Consider the following 15,396-nt stretch of genomic DNA (forward strand, 5'->3'; position numbering starts at 1 on the left):
TTTTAAGAGTGTTGAACAATATTTTAAACTGTTATTTTTAAAATAACTATATCTATTCTAACTAAGAGTATTGCAGACCAACATTAAAACCAACATTTGTTTATTCCTGATGTAAATGGGCTTTTGTGCCCTTTTATTTGTGGGAAGCTTTGTTGGTCTCACTGAGCTGAAATACTTGCATATGATTTGTGTTTTTCATTTTGTTTTACAAAAGAAAGGATTCGCTGTATTTAGAGATGCAAATAGTACCTTGTCTGCAAAACCCACCAGCTGTAATACTGGAGGACAAAGCTAATTCTGTTGCTTAGCTTCAGTAGTGTCTGTGTGTTCAAAATTGCATAGCTGAGAATAAGTACTGTACTGACACCAAGGATCTGTTTATTTCGGTAGTAGTCTGGTAAAATCTAAATCAATCTCTGATTTATTATTTGAAGTGAGTAGATAAAAGGAATGCAGCTTTGTATGAATGCTTGTACAAACGTTCAGCAAGTGGTTAGCTTGGATTCTCTTGGTCCTTCAGCATGAGGTCACCAATTTTGCTGTGAAGCTTTGAGCTGGTCCTGGTTAAACACGCTGTTCCGTGGCATGAGGTACTGCTGCTAGTTTGTGTGTCAGTAGCACAGCTTTCTGAGGGGATTCCTTGGCTCTGCTTGAAACATCTGCAGAGACAAAGGGCACTTGTTAGGTCTGTTGTTGCTGCTGGAAGTTGAAGCAGGGGAGTGCTGCTCTGGGAAATGCTGTGACTCCTGGAAAAATCAAAAGGCGCTCTTTAAGTGCAGGGCTTTATACGCCTCTCTCAATGAAAGTGCTTTAGTTCCGCCTGTGGCGATGGTTCCCATAGCAGTGTTGCGTAAGAGCCGCTCTCCCCGTGGGAGTTAAACCCCCCTTCCAATTTGCAAATAATATTTGCATATGTATTTCTCAGCTGCATTGCCATGCCAGATGTACAGTGGTGGCTGTCTCTGCCAGCTAATCCTGTAATAACATTCTGGTGACCGAATTCAGTGGCCCTGTGTGGAGCCTCCAAACAGCTGATTGCTGAGTAGGGAGGGAAAAAAAATCACCCAGCGAATCTCGTTGCAGCTCTCTGCTGCATCCCTATCCCACAATCCCTTGCACGATTTGCTGCAGTCTGAGCTGACAGGCTGAGTGAGAAAAAGATGTACTAAATAAAGATTGATTGGTCTGAATCCTGAAGAGGTCTCCCACTTGTAAATGACCTGGGAGAAAAGAATTCATGACGACTTCACTGGGCCTCCTCTCATTCTTCCCTATTTCTTTCCACCTGTCCTCTTCGTGGGACGAAGCATCATTCCTCAGAGCACAAAATACCCTGTGCTTCTTATACTGACCGTGCTGAGATAGGGATCCTTTACCAGTTTTACGTGTGAGCCTTGAGATACTGACAGATGATGTTTTATTCGTTTGGACTTCTGCGGAACTGCAGCTCCATCCCTGCAAGGATTTTGTCCTCAGCACTGCACTGATTGAGCAGTTTTTCGACAAAGATGGGTAGGTTTAAAACGCTCAAGTTTGCTCAGTGTTGTTCCTGGTGGCTACTGCTGGGTTGCTCCTTCTGGTTCAGCCCCGAATGTTTGTTATGCTTCTGCATGCTGTAAGAGTGAAGAGGGTTGCTGTATTTTAAATAAGGCACCAAACTGGTTGCAGGAGTGTGTGAGAGACAGGAATGCAAATATAGCTTATCGAGCCTTTTCCACCAGTCGTCTGTGTGGAAATTTTGATTATTAAATTACACAATGTGTTCTGTATTGGCGATTTCGGGATGCTGCTATAAATGCCTTGTATATGTCCACAAAAGCGTGGACAGGCACTATATCTGTTTTAATGAGTTTTAAACCCCAGCACCCCTAGCGTTTCAAGCGACATTGTTGAGGTTCCCCACCCTTTCTTACAGCTCCCAGGCCTAACTTCCTTTGCAAACGTTGCCATGGGAAACCTATCCATTCATAATGCATGAATAGACCCTCTGGGTTGTGAATACCGTTGATAAGAGGAGGATGAACAGGCTGCAAGCAATTTGTTCTCCTCAGCCTAGACTTTCAGGCTTCTTGCAGTTCTGGTTGGGTGGAGTTCAGTGATAGCAGTGTATTGGCAACGGAAGGTTCTGCTCATTTAAACAAAAATCCAGTGAGATGTAGAGTTAGAAGTTTTCCAAGAGTCTCCCTCTTGGTTGGGCCACAAAAATTGAGAATTCGGTAATGGCTCAAGAATTGTAGAGCTAATTTAAAGAGACTTGTAGATAAGGGGCATTTCTCTGTTACATGATTCAGTTAATATGAAGCAGCTCTTCTGGAACTGTTACTTGCTGTTCCTGAACATTTTTCCCCCTTTCTCGTATTATATATTATAGTATTCTTTCACAAATGCCTGGGGCCACACCCTGACTTCGGCTTCTGAAGGCATGCATGCATAGCAGGGCCAGGCTTTACGCTAGCTTGGAGATCCATTGTTTCCTCCTTTCTTTGCTGTATAGCTTATTTTGAATGGAAATTAACAGTGAAGGAAAAAAAGGATAATGTCAGTTTTGGGGTGGCTGGAAAAATAATGATCCTTGAGCCTCAACCGAGTGACAAAGGGTACACTTTTCCCAATCCCTTTTTGCACTAGATTTGGCAAACCTGACGTGGGTTTCCAGTGTGTGCTTCTTATAGATAAATGGGTGGGGTTTTATGTCTTGCGTGATGCAAGGTTTCAAAACACTTTAGCTTTCCATTTTAAATTCTGAAGTGTAAATATATGGAAAAGTGATTCTCAGAGTTATTTTCAGAGCTCGTGTTTTGGCTGCTAGTTATTAGATGTGAGGCAAATGAACCTCTGAAAATCAACTGTGGCAGGTTCCAAATCCAGAAGATGCTACTAAAAAAATATGTTTTTCCTGTTAAAATAGCAGTCATACTTGATAAAATCTCCCACTGCCAATACATCTGAAACTTACGTTCTATTTTTGAGGCATTGCAGTTAATTAGAATAAATGCTGCCTTTGTCTAAATTCAAATGGATCATCTAAAATGTGCAACTTTTCCTCAAAGCGTCCTTGGTAATACAATTTTTTTCATTGAAACAATAAGTAATATCATCATTTCCATAACTACATCACATTTAGCAAAACTGCATCAAAGGTGAAGTTGGCTCAGGGAGGCTGCAGCATCAGATGTTCAATCCTGGCAATAACATATTTAAGAAACTTTGTAAAATGAACTACTTGTGTAAAAAGTTATTGTACCATATAAAGGCCACAGCTTGAAATGTGCTGATGAAATTCTGTTTTCAGGTGCACGATTGAAGCTTGGTTCATGTCAGTGTAGGGGGTAAATGACAATGATGGCCTACTCTGATCCAGACAAAATAACAAATATTAAAAATGTTTATTTCTGAACTCACACTAATGCTCTTACACTGGAAGTATGAACATATGAAAATCAAGGTGGTTGCAATAAGGCTTACAGACAAAAATGCTATGAATCACTTGATTATGCAGTGAGGTTGAGGGAATTTAGAAAACAAGGATGAAGATCAGATGAAATGCACATGAAATTTTTCAGGCAAAAGCAAGTTCATGTAAACATTGTTTGCTGGTGTAGTTGTATTTGATAGCTGAAAAAGAAATTACAGAAAGTCATATTTGTTTGCTAGAGAACTCCTATTAAATGATAGGCAGCTATACGGAGACCTTTCATATCTTAGGTACATTCTTTTTTAATATTCTGTGCTTAATGTATTACAAAGGAAAGCTGCACTGTTCATAACTTACTGGTGACTGGTTTCTAAACTGTGCTTCTGATAAGAAGTCCTCCTGATTCTGATTATCTTGCCTGTCCTGTTTGGGTTCCCACCCCTCTCCCTCTTGATAAGGAAAGTGCAGCTGCATCAATAGTGAAAACGTTTGTATTTAGAAACACATCACTGCATGTGGTCCAGCTGAATGCATTAATGCATATTGGATAGTGTTCTCTTTCTACTCCCATCTGTGAAAACTGAGCATTTTTGTTCGTATTCTTGAAAAGCCTTTTTTAACTCCAGCTTTTAAAATGTAATGTGGGTTCATAACTGACACTTCAAGGTTTAACATGTGTCATTTATGGCATTTAGATAGCTAAATTAATTTGTGTTTATACAATATTCACATTTTTATCTTACTGTGAGAAAAGAAATGGAGAAAACGGAAACAAAGGATCAATTCTGAAGTCCCATATTTTTGGGTCATGAACAAACATTGCATTGCACGAATATTATAGCTTTTTTTTTTTTTAACTCTACTGTTTCATCATTTTCAGGGGGAAATAAAATGGTACCTAAGGGCCTCCCATCAATTGTGTGCATGGAGTTTCACGTTGGTTACTGCTTTGGGGTAGTTTACCTGTGATTAACTTTGTGCTGCCAGCAGAGGGGTGGGTCTCCAGGGCTCTGTTAGCAGGAGATCAGTGGAGACTGTTCCTTGGTCACCTCTGTTTTCCTAGAAATAGTCACTGATGTGTTGCAATAAGCAAGCCATACCTGCCTTACTAAATACACAGCTCAGGGAGAGCAGCTTAGCCCTGGCAGAGCAGCAGGCTGTGTGTTCAAGCACAGGAAGACCGCACGTGTCACTGCTGATAAATGTCGTGGGCAACAGAAACCTCTGCAGAATCAAGTGACCTTTAAATGAGCATGATCAGCACCTGCAACAGAGGGCTTGTCACTTCTGTCTTGGAAAACCTGAGCTGCTTAGAGACCAAGTATTGACTTGAGCCTCCTTAAATCCAAACCTGCTGTATCTTTGGCACAAGGGGCACTTACAAGTGGGAAAAGTATCAGATGAACCATTTTTAAACTCTGTTTGTGTTGCAGCCATTTGGCTGGTGCAGTTTCATATTAAGCATTTTGCCAGAAGTACTTTGTAGATCTAAGAAATCCAGTGTTTGTTAGTACTGGCTTAGCCTTCTGGCACAAAACCATTTTTGTTGTGGGATGTCTTTAAAACCAGACAGCTCTGCAACTGACAGAGTTCAGAGGCAACATGCCTTTCCAGAATGCCTACTCTGACAGAGGTGCTATGTATGGTGGTGTAAGTCGTTTCCCAGGCTCTCATCAGCAATAAGATGTTTTAGAAGTTTAATTCTCCTGTGTATTTGTCTTATATGGAAATATAAATTCCTGCATCAGGATGAAATATGGGTGAATTTATTGTTGATTATATATTTCATGGAGATTATAAGACATCTTCCTTCTTGCTTTTTTTTTTTTTTTTTTTTCTGGCCACCAACTCCAGCAGTGTGCAGGGTAGAAGGAAACAGGACCCATATGTCAGTGGTCTAGGATGGCCAGTGAAGGCTCCAACATCCCAAGTCCTGTGGTCCGTCAGATTGACAAGCAGTTTCTGATTTGTAGCATATGCTTGGACCGCTACAAGAACCCCAAAGTACTTCCCTGTCTGCACACTTTTTGTGAAAGGTAAGTCCCTTCTTTGTGCTTCTACATAGACATTTGTCTTGTAGGGGGAGCAGTGACTTTTTACTGGTAAAGGACATGTAGAGGGACAATAAATTCTTGGAGAGCTGGAGAAGCAGGGATGTAGAAACTTTTATTTGCATTGGGCAGGACGAAGAGACATATTTGAACTATATTCCCTTTATACTAGAGTAAATAGAAAGTAAATGCCATGAAAGTCATGAAAGTTGCACCGATATGTGTAAGGTGGCAATCAGAATTTGGATCTCTAATTAATAACCTCAAATTTATACTGCTCGGTTAGAAACAATAAAAGCCTTTCTTTGTTGACTTACTAAGCATGGAAAAAACTATCCCATCCTTTAATGTCCAAGGGTTCGACACGTTATTTACATTATTAATAACTGGTGATTAAGTGTTCTCATTATTTTGCAACTTGGTTGAATGAATGAAGTGGAAAACCTCTCTTTTCAAAGCAGTGAGGGGAAGAAACTGCAGTCTTCTACTGTATTCAGCTGAATGTAATGAACATACCTGGTGATGTTTTAATGTTATATTGTCCATTCAAATAGTGGAGAGAATATAGCATCTGCAAGAATTATTGATTAGAGGTCTTGATCTGATGGTGGGATGCAGCTGTTTGGGTTATATGTTGAATGGTAGGAAAATAATAGTAAAAGATGCTTTGTGTTAAGTGATTAAGTGGTTAACTTAGTTTATCTTTTTCTTATAATTGCAATGAGCATATTTAATTTTATAGGATACAAGAAAAATTATGGGGTTTTGAGTGTGTAAGACAAAATGGTCTTTTGTAGAAGAATAGGAGACTGATTTTACTGAAGTCAGCAGTGAAACTCTCATTGAAGTCAATGAAGCTAAGATTTTTCACCATCATGTCTTTCTTGACTTTGGTTCATGTGTAAATCTTAAGATCAGCTTCTGGTTTTCAGTGTAATCCTTTTACGCTGATCTGGTTATGGAGAGAGGTTGGAAAAACTCCTCCAGTGTACAGCTGATGTACAAAGCCTAAGCTCTCCTTTCACAGAGCCCTTCCTGGGGATCAGAAGAAGGGCAGCCAAGGGAGGATGAAGAGTGGTGCAAGCAAAGCCTTTGGAAGTGGATGACAGCCACACAGCTCTGCAAAGTTGCACTTTCTTGATTGGCATCTTGTGAAGAATGTGGTGTAGCACCGTTTGCCTTTCAGACTCCTCAAGAACTGCTTTCTGCAAAGCTTCCTGTTCTTACAAGACTATATTGAATTGCCAGTTGCAGTCAAACGTTGCATATGGCACAGTTGTTAACTTGATATTCCAAGCCAGGAGTAGCACAAACAGCAGCGTTTTATGGCTCGCAGAATTTTTTGTCAGATTAGTATTCTGTATAAATCAGTCTTCCTAAAACAAAGACAATAAAAAAATCAAACACAAAAATTCTCTCAAACTTCCCTTAACATAAACTGGTAACTTAAGGCATGCTTCTTTACGTAGTAAAAAGCAAAGCAGAATGAGATCTATGGATTCTGGCTAACTGCCAAATAACATACCCAATTGAAATAAATGGAAAATTTTCCATTGGCATCATTGGGATCAGGTTTTAGGTCTGAAAAGCCTGCAGATAGAAGCTAATAAAGGAGATTCTATTGGAAAGACGAAGGTCAGCTATTGGTTGATGCAATAACTTCTTGTCTGTCAAATTGTATTGGTAGTTTATCGTTTTTGCTGTCTTAAGAGCAGGAAGCAGTACACATCTCAAAGTATGGATCCAATCAGCATGAATGTCTCAAAGAAAGTGCATAACTCTTATGATGATGTCAGCTTATTGAACATTTTTTATGTGGCAGAGAAAAAAGATTTAAAGGTTAAAAACTTCCCCATAATACTTTACTTTTGAAGCCAAGAATATGATTTACCTTTCCTTTTATAAGTAGAGACAGTGCTTTTCAAATGATTTCTTAAATGAAGGGAGGTTTTTTCCTCTTTGATGACAGCTTCCCTCTCTCTTTCTCCCCTTCTACCTCCCGTTCCCATAGGTGCTTACAGAATTACATTCCAGCTCATAGCTTAACCCTTTCTTGCCCAGTGTGCCGCCAGACTTCCATTCTGCCAGAAAAAGGGGTTTCTGCACTCCAGAACAACTTCTTTATCACCAACCTGATGGATGTCCTACAACGAACACCGGAGAACAGCATTGAAGAGTCCTCCATCTTGGAGACTGTCACTGCTGTTGCTGCAGGCAAACCACTTTCCTGCCCCAATCACGATGGAAATGTAAGTGAGATGCATAGGTACTGATATGTACTGACTGGTCCAATTTGCCATGGGTATTTTTTTTTTAATTAGAGACAAGGGGAGAGGATTGAAATGAAGTGAGTTATTTTATAACTTTTATGATATTTCAGTAAAGACAGGTGGTTTCTTAAAATTAGCAATACTCAGATACATTTAGCGGAGTAGAAGACTGCATCTTAAAGTAGTCATGATATTATTTCATTTTATCAGCTATCTTGGATGAATCTGCCTTCTAGCACATTTGGTCATAATTGCTCCTCTACAAGCATCGAGCCTTTTGTCTTTGGGATGGGTTTCCATAACTCTCCGACTTGTAGGCTCAGAGTTGCTGTGGGAACCTGTGGACTTGTTTTGGCAGTATGAGGCAAGCATCTTATAAGCACAACTGATGTGCATATTGGCCCAGTAAGGCCCGAGGCAGGCCCCAAAAGCTATGTGAGCATATTAATACAGCACCAAGTAAAAGTGTACTCCAGCTCTAGGTCAGCTCTGGATCAGCAGACTGAAAACGAAGTGTTTCTGTTTCACTACTGTGCTTTATGCATCTCATGTACCAGCCCTTGAAGGCTGTTTTGTTCTGTTTCTTCCCTCCACCTACTTAATTTGCCCAGCATCCCCTCACATACTCCCTCAAAAAGTATCTGTGTCATTGGCAATCACTCCCAAATTGAGGAGGTAATCCCATATTGCAGTAGCAAGAACAGTTCCAATTCTGCACTTACTTCAGCATTTTCAACATTAGCCTGTGTGACTTCATGGTAAGCATATCAGCTCCTGTCTCACAGCCAGGCTTTTGCAAGCGTGTAAGTATACCATATTGCAAAGCTGAGCCACACTGCAGTGCAAACCAAAAAATGTATATTTAAGACAACTTCCTCAGAATTGTTTCATTTGATACTCAGTTTAGGCCTATAGTTTGTATAGGAATAATTAAGTTGATAGGTATTGGTTGCTCTTAGAGGAACAGCTTGTTTCCCACTCCTGCTGCAATTAGGTTGACTTACAGAACAGATATGCTGTACAATCTGATTAATGTGTAAGTGATGTAGCTTTTTTTAATGTGTGCTATTCCTGTATATGTATAGTGGCTACTGGCTAATACATTTCTAGTTTTCCTTTGCATTTTAATGAATTGCCTTAAAATGAAACACCGTTCTTTTTTGATATGGTGGTTGTGATAGGAGCCATTTGATTGTGAAATGTGTAAAAACATCAGAACAAAGATGCTGCTTGTTTTGCGTTTTGCATTATTAGCTGATAGTGCTTTGGCTGTGCTTAGAAAAAAAAAATGCTTGTCTGCAGTGAAAATTGGGCCACCTTATACCTCTCTGAAAATTGCTTTCTAGGAAAAGTTGATATTATAAGTTCTCCAAAATAAACTTACTGGACTTGCCTTGAAACACAGTGTGTTTCTTCAGGTGCTGATACTGATATGATGCAAGTATCTTCTTGCTCCAGTAAGTTTTTGTGAGGGAGTTGAGGGGAGTCTGAAGACAGCTCCAATTTGAAGCTTTTTCTAGGAGATTAAAAGTCAACTTTCCCACATTCCTCCTTGTGATAGGGGGAGCTAAGTTTGAAGGAGAACTGATTGAGGTTGAGGGCCCTCAGCCTGGCTGAGGACATGGGCTTTTCCTGGCTTCATAGGTACACAGTATGAGGATACTATATGACAAGAAGTAGGTGCCTGGCTGCTAGCACCTCTGCAGGGGACTTTGGAGATTAGATGACGGGGACTGAGATGGTAGCTGGACGAGAATGCATGCAAAGAACAGACAGTCATTCTGCACTGATGTCTCTCTTCATTCATTTTTTTAATTGCTTTGGGTATAATTATATGTAGTGTAGGGTCAGATCCATTGTATTTTTACTATCAAGGAAAAAAATTGCAAATACATTTTATTTAAATACTGCCAGATTTTGTTTGTGTTAGTTTAGGAATAAGTTTATATAAGTTTGTATAAGTTTGTATAAACAAGCTTTTTCAGTCTCTCTAGCCATGCTGGCTTTAAACCTCTGTGATTAAAATCAGATAGGAACTGATGCACAGTTATTTTCACATTGACTTTCCTGTCTGCTTCTGTCGTGGCCTTCCTCAGGCCCCGTAGTTTAGGTACTTTCCTTTCCAGTTGGTCTCCTCAACACCGCTACTGTTTTCCATACTTGTGTGCACATCCTAGTCCTTCTGCACACCTCCTCTCACTCTCTGTTTGGCACATTTGTGTGTGCACTTATGATAAATGAAACTCAGCTTGTAGTACCTTAACATAATGGATTTCCTGTGCTTGAACTATAAACCAATACTTCGTCATTCACCCAACACAGAGCACAATAGCAAGTCTTTGTGAAATTGGGGTAGTAGGGCACATACGCAATGGAACTTTTGAACCTAAGAGAAGATTTTTATCTTCTGTCTTCCCATGGAAATAACATCGGCTTTATTCTCAGTTGCTAAACACCTACAGCTCCTGTTGCTTGGTTTTTTTTTCTTCTTTTATCTGAATTCAAAGTGAAACGTAGCTTAGATCCTAAGATCCACACTTCTATGAGAGCAATTTATTTTCTATTTATAGAGTACAACAACAGAGCATATCCAATGCTAAATTAAATGCTTTTTAACAAAAGAGCATGTCTTATCCGATTAGCTTTTTTTCTCAAAATATCATATAATAGCTGATGTATTGACATAATATTGTTGCTTACTACCTATGTACTACTAGAAAAATGAGGAATCACCTATCTTTCATATTCTGAAGTCTCTTCATAAAATTCCTTTTAAAGCTTTTTTTTCTCCTTGCTTCTGTACTACTTAATATCTCACTTATTTGTGACATTCAAATGTAGTGTTTTGTTGTTTTTTTTTGTACTCTGTAAACAATATTCAGTGTGACTTTGAGGTTAAATGAAATGTCAGAATGTCAGAGTTTACCTTCAGTGAGCAATAGAACTGATAAAGTAAGCTAAATGCTGGCAAAATGTTCTCCCTGATTAGAAACAGGTAATACAGTTAGGAAGCAGTACTGTGACTTTGATATAATAACATTTGATTAAATTGGAAAGATGTACAAGGGATTTGGGATGGTTTGCTTGCATGTAAGCATGTTATTTAAGTCATGACAGTTTTGCAGAACTTTTCTTTTAAATCTGCTTAAAGCTTTCAGGTTTACTGCATGGGTAGGCAAAAGCAAAGACTTAGAACCTGTGCTCCCCTAAATTTCACCAAATAGTCAGTGAGCAGTCCGTGGGTAATCCAGACTTGTATTCTTCTAAGAGCCAAAGCATGCAAATCTAACACACACACTGGCACTGTAAGATAGGAACCAAGTGTGTGTGAGAGATCAGAAAGAGGGCTGGCAAAGAGCAAATAGCTCCTTTTTCTCTGAGCTACTATTTTAATTCAAACAAATCCAAAGCAGTAGGCGAACAACATATTATTCAAATGTGATTTTGGATAAATGAGGCTTATGATTGCTGAGAGTCTTTTCTTGAAACTTGCACTTTGAAGGGCTGGAATTAATGTGCTTTGGATTTGTGAAATCCATTTTAGAAGTATGTGCAGCACTGATTATGCAAATGAAAAAAAAAAACAACTTGTAAATTCAGTTAAATTACAGTGGAGAAGACATGCATGAGTCTCTAATTAGAACTTGGTTCTGAAAAATCCTGTTCTGGTTTAACATGTAGTCAATAAATGGGATTTCAGAACACAGTAGGTATTAACTGATGTTTCATTACAGCTAGTGGGAATGTTTTCATTGATTCATTTCGTGATTTCCGTAGAATCATAGTGGAAACCAGTGTTGGACACCATGCCTACCTTAGAGCTCCCATCCACTTGGGAAAGAGAGTTCAAGCAAAGATTTTTTTCTGACAGCAAAACCTGTTAACATGAGCAGCTTGCGGGAATGTCACAAAATGTAAGGCTCATCCTGGGAATGGAGGGGAGAGAAGAAAAGCTAGTATTACGTATCTGTCTGTATGTAGAAATTATGAAAAAAGAATCTTAGTTGATTAAGAAATGCTTGAAAAAATCATAGGGAGTCAACTTATCAAAAAACTTCAAGCCTGAATCATATTAATAATAGCTTTTCTTTCTCCTTTAACTATGGCACAATCCAAAAACTTTCATGGGAAATGGGAGCTATTTCACTCACTCCATTTTGAATGTGACTGAGGCAAAGACTACAATTTTTGTGTGGACATATGTTTTAACTCTTTATGGTCTGCATGCTAATCCATTTTGTCTTTTGTTTCTCTGGCACTTGAATATATGTTGCTGTAATTTTAATGATGCTTGTTATGAAATATTTAATAGGAAACAGAAATACTGCATTTTTCTTTCATTGTGTCCAAAAATAACAAATATTGAACAAGTAGGGAGCTTGTTAAAGTAACCTGTACATGAGCATTAAACTATGAAGAGGCAGAAAGATGAACTTCTGACACAGATTCAAAATAAATGAACATTTATGGCCATATAAAAATACTTAGCTTCCTAGTAAACAACATTTTATTTTGCAAATTTTTGAAGCCTTTGTGAAGAATTTAAATAAAAAATTCTGTTTAACTGACTTCCTCTATGCACTGTGAGATGTGAGTACCACATCTTGAAGCCTACCAAAGTGACTGCCAGGCCTTGGAAGATGTGGTACTGTAAGACTTCTAAGTTCAGAGTTAGTGGAGTGTGTTGATAGGAGTTGCCATTGTTTAGATCTACATGTTCTTTTCTTGCTGATGCATTCTATCTTATCCAGTTTATTTAGGACAGTTTTTACTTTGTCTCTAAAATGGCTTACACAAGTGGCCATCAAATAACTAACCCCTCACTGCATGTGCACTTCATATCTTGTGAACTGATAAGACAGAAGAATGACAATATAAGGGAAAGGAACTTTGATAAGAAAAAATCCTATTAATGCTAATAAGCCATATGCAAATTGTAGTTCTTACTTCACTCTCATAATTCTCAAGACGAGGAAGAACCAGCTGTGTTGCACAGACCTGCTACAAGTCCCTCTCTTCACCTGAAAACAGCTGGTTCTTCTCTACCTGTGCAACCACCTAATGCCAACCAACATCTCCAGCACACCTCACACACTGTGAGGTCTGAGTGCCAAAAGCAGCAACCAAATTATTTGAGATTCCGATGCTATCTTCCGAATGCAAGAGAGCTGACAATTGCTTTCTTTGAAGCAAATATTGTGAGATTCCTTATACGCTCTGAAATAAGCCTAAAATACTTTGTGTTCAAGAAGTTTCTAGTTGTAAAAGAATTCCCATGCTGAAATTGCGTATTTGTGCATTATTTGGACTAGCGTATGATTTTGGGCACAGACTTTTCTGTCACAATTCTGTATTTCAATTGTAGATCAGCACTCTTATTACAGTCTTAGATATAGGGTTTTGATGGTTTTAAGGGATTAGTAATAGGATATGGATCTTTTCCCCTACAGCACATTGGTTCATTGAGGATGATTTTCTGTAGCAGATAAACATGGTGTTTGGTAATCTCGGTTGTGTTTGTGTTGCACAGGTGACCCTGTTAGGAAAAAATAGCTGTAGCTTACGCTTTCTTTGGCAGCCCCTTAATGGAGACTGAGGATTGAATTCACGAGGGGACCTGAGTTCCCTGATATTTCGTGGAGAAATAAAGAGACCAAAGCTTAGTATTGTATAAAGACAGTGTTAGAGCTAGCCTTGAGGTCTGGTGCTCTGTTTCCTGTGCTACTGTTCTGATGTTTCCCAACATGAGTAAAATACATTTTAAAGAGTGTTTTGGTAGGAAATACATATGAATAACAGATATCTTTTAAGTCACAGATTATTGACATCTAAAGAGCAGAAACTTTGTTTCTTTTTGAACTGTAATCTAAGATCTTAGATAATAACATGAGTTTAAAACCCAGAAAGATGTGCTTTGAACTGATGTTACTGGTGCAGCTGTGTTTTAATCTGGAATTGGGCACTTTTTCAGGTGATGGAGTTTTACTGCCGGTCTTGTGAAACAGCCATGTGCAGGGAGTGTACAGAGGGAGAACATGCAGAGCATCCCACAGTACCACTCAAGGATATGGTAGAGCAACACAAGGCTTCTCTTCAAGTTCAGTTGGATTCTGTCAACAAACGGTATCGAGTCTCTCCTGACTGTTTTTTTGTTTTCATTTTTGCTACTAGCTTCCTCTCTTACTCTCAGTAGATGTTTTAATGTGCTTGTGCCATGGACCTTTTCTTAAAGAATAGAGGTAGTGAGGATTGTGCAAAGAAAGAAAAAATATGTATATCCATTGAGTATGATGCACTGAGGGATTAGAGGAAAGATCTAAAGATTCCTATCAGTCTTTTGCAAAACAGAAGCCATTAGAAATTCAAGTGTTCTCCAAAGAGAGAGAATAAAATGTTATGCAGAAAAGAACTAGCCCATCATTAATTTCATAATAAATAAGTTCTACTGTATGCTTAGAATACAGCACAAACTTTACTCTAGAAGAAGATATTTTAAAAAAAGTTGTAGGTCTGATTCCTCATTATTAGTAAATACATCTGCATAAAGAAGAGAAAATCCAAGCTTCCCTGCTGAAACTTCCTGAAGTCTAATGGATTTCCACATTAGCCTTATTTTATCAGACTAAAATTATAACTGTGTGGTTATAAAAGGAATGAACTTGCTTCTGGGAAGTGGCCGAGTTTAAAGACAGACTGGTGATAAGTTTGTTTCATCAAAAATTTCAGGACAAGGGCCAATGTTTGATGACTTTTGAAACAGCAGTCTTTGTAATTTAATCCCTCCTTCAGGCTTCCAGAGATCGACTCAGCACTTCATTTTATATCTGAAATCATACACCAGTTAACCAACCAAAAGGCTAGCATTGTAGATGACATTCATTCCACTTTTGATGAACTCCAGAAGACTTTAAATGTGCGAAAGAGTGTGCTGCTTATGGAACTGGAAGTGAATTATGGCCTTAAACACAAAGTAAGATGCATGTTTTGTTTTAATGAAAAACTATTAATTTAATCAGCCAGTTTTTACAAATGATTCAGGATGCCAGTTTGACAAGTTGTGTCTAGGATCTTGAGAATTCTGTCTTCCTGAAATCAAGTGCTGCGCAACCTTGCTTGTAGATGTCCGACCTCCAAAATGGAATCTAGACTTTATAGGCAGCTAATCCTGTGTATATGATATGTGAGGATCTAAACTAGCCAGCACACTAAGCAGGAGTCTGCTTAAAGCCCACCTGTTTAATGTGCAGATGCCAATAAGGAAACACCAAAGTCAAGTCTGAATCATTGGGTTACAGCCCCATGAAGTCCTGTGTATGTGCTCCCATGAACATACAGGCTAAGTAATTTTTCCCTGAAGGAACCAAGCAAAGTTCCTTTCAAATGCTTGATAAGGTATTTCACCCCAGAATTCAGGGATTGAAATGCATGGAGTGCAGAGGCATCTCATTTTCTAAGTGGAATGCAGAGAGCAACAGATTTCAGAGTTGTGTTCTTTAACTTCCTATGTGGATGATTGAATCTTGCATTTTTCCCCTGTATTGTGGACTAAACTTCAGAGGAAGAAAACAGAAATTTGCCCCTTTTTCAGAGAGAAGCCTGTACCGTGAGCTTTTACTGAGGAATAAGTCTGAAATACTCAAATTGAAGACTTTGTCTTCCT

At 38.8% G+C, this 15,396-nt stretch overlaps 1 protein-coding gene across 11 annotated transcripts in view; it reads left to right on the top strand.

Moving 5' to 3' along the window:
* TRIM2 (tripartite motif containing 2) overlaps positions 1 to 15,396 on the top strand; it is a 67,085-nt gene that overhangs the window by 24,230 nt on the left and 27,459 nt on the right. For 5 of the 11 annotated variants that reach the window (XM_085221950.1, XM_085221949.1, XM_085221947.1 and 2 more), the window contains 4 exons: positions 5,270 to 5,451; positions 7,478 to 7,715; positions 13,708 to 13,859; positions 14,526 to 14,706. In XM_085221950.1, the coding sequence (XP_085078076.1) occupies positions 5,318 to 5,451; positions 7,478 to 7,715; positions 13,708 to 13,859; positions 14,526 to 14,706 (705 nt within the window). In that variant the 5' untranslated portion in view covers positions 5,270 to 5,317. Of the gene's footprint in view, positions 1 to 1,120; positions 1,513 to 5,269; positions 5,452 to 7,477; positions 7,716 to 13,707; positions 13,860 to 14,525; positions 14,707 to 15,396 lie in introns of those variants that run through there. The other 6 variants (XM_085221954.1, XM_085221951.1, XM_085221955.1 and 3 more) reach the window with 4 other exon arrangements.

The sequence above is a fragment of the Meleagris gallopavo genome, chromosome 4 (assembly GCF_905368555.1).
Source record: "Meleagris gallopavo chromosome 4, MGAL_WU_HG_1.1, whole genome shotgun sequence".
Classification (NCBI taxonomy): Eukaryota; Metazoa; Chordata; class Aves; order Galliformes; family Phasianidae; genus Meleagris; species Meleagris gallopavo.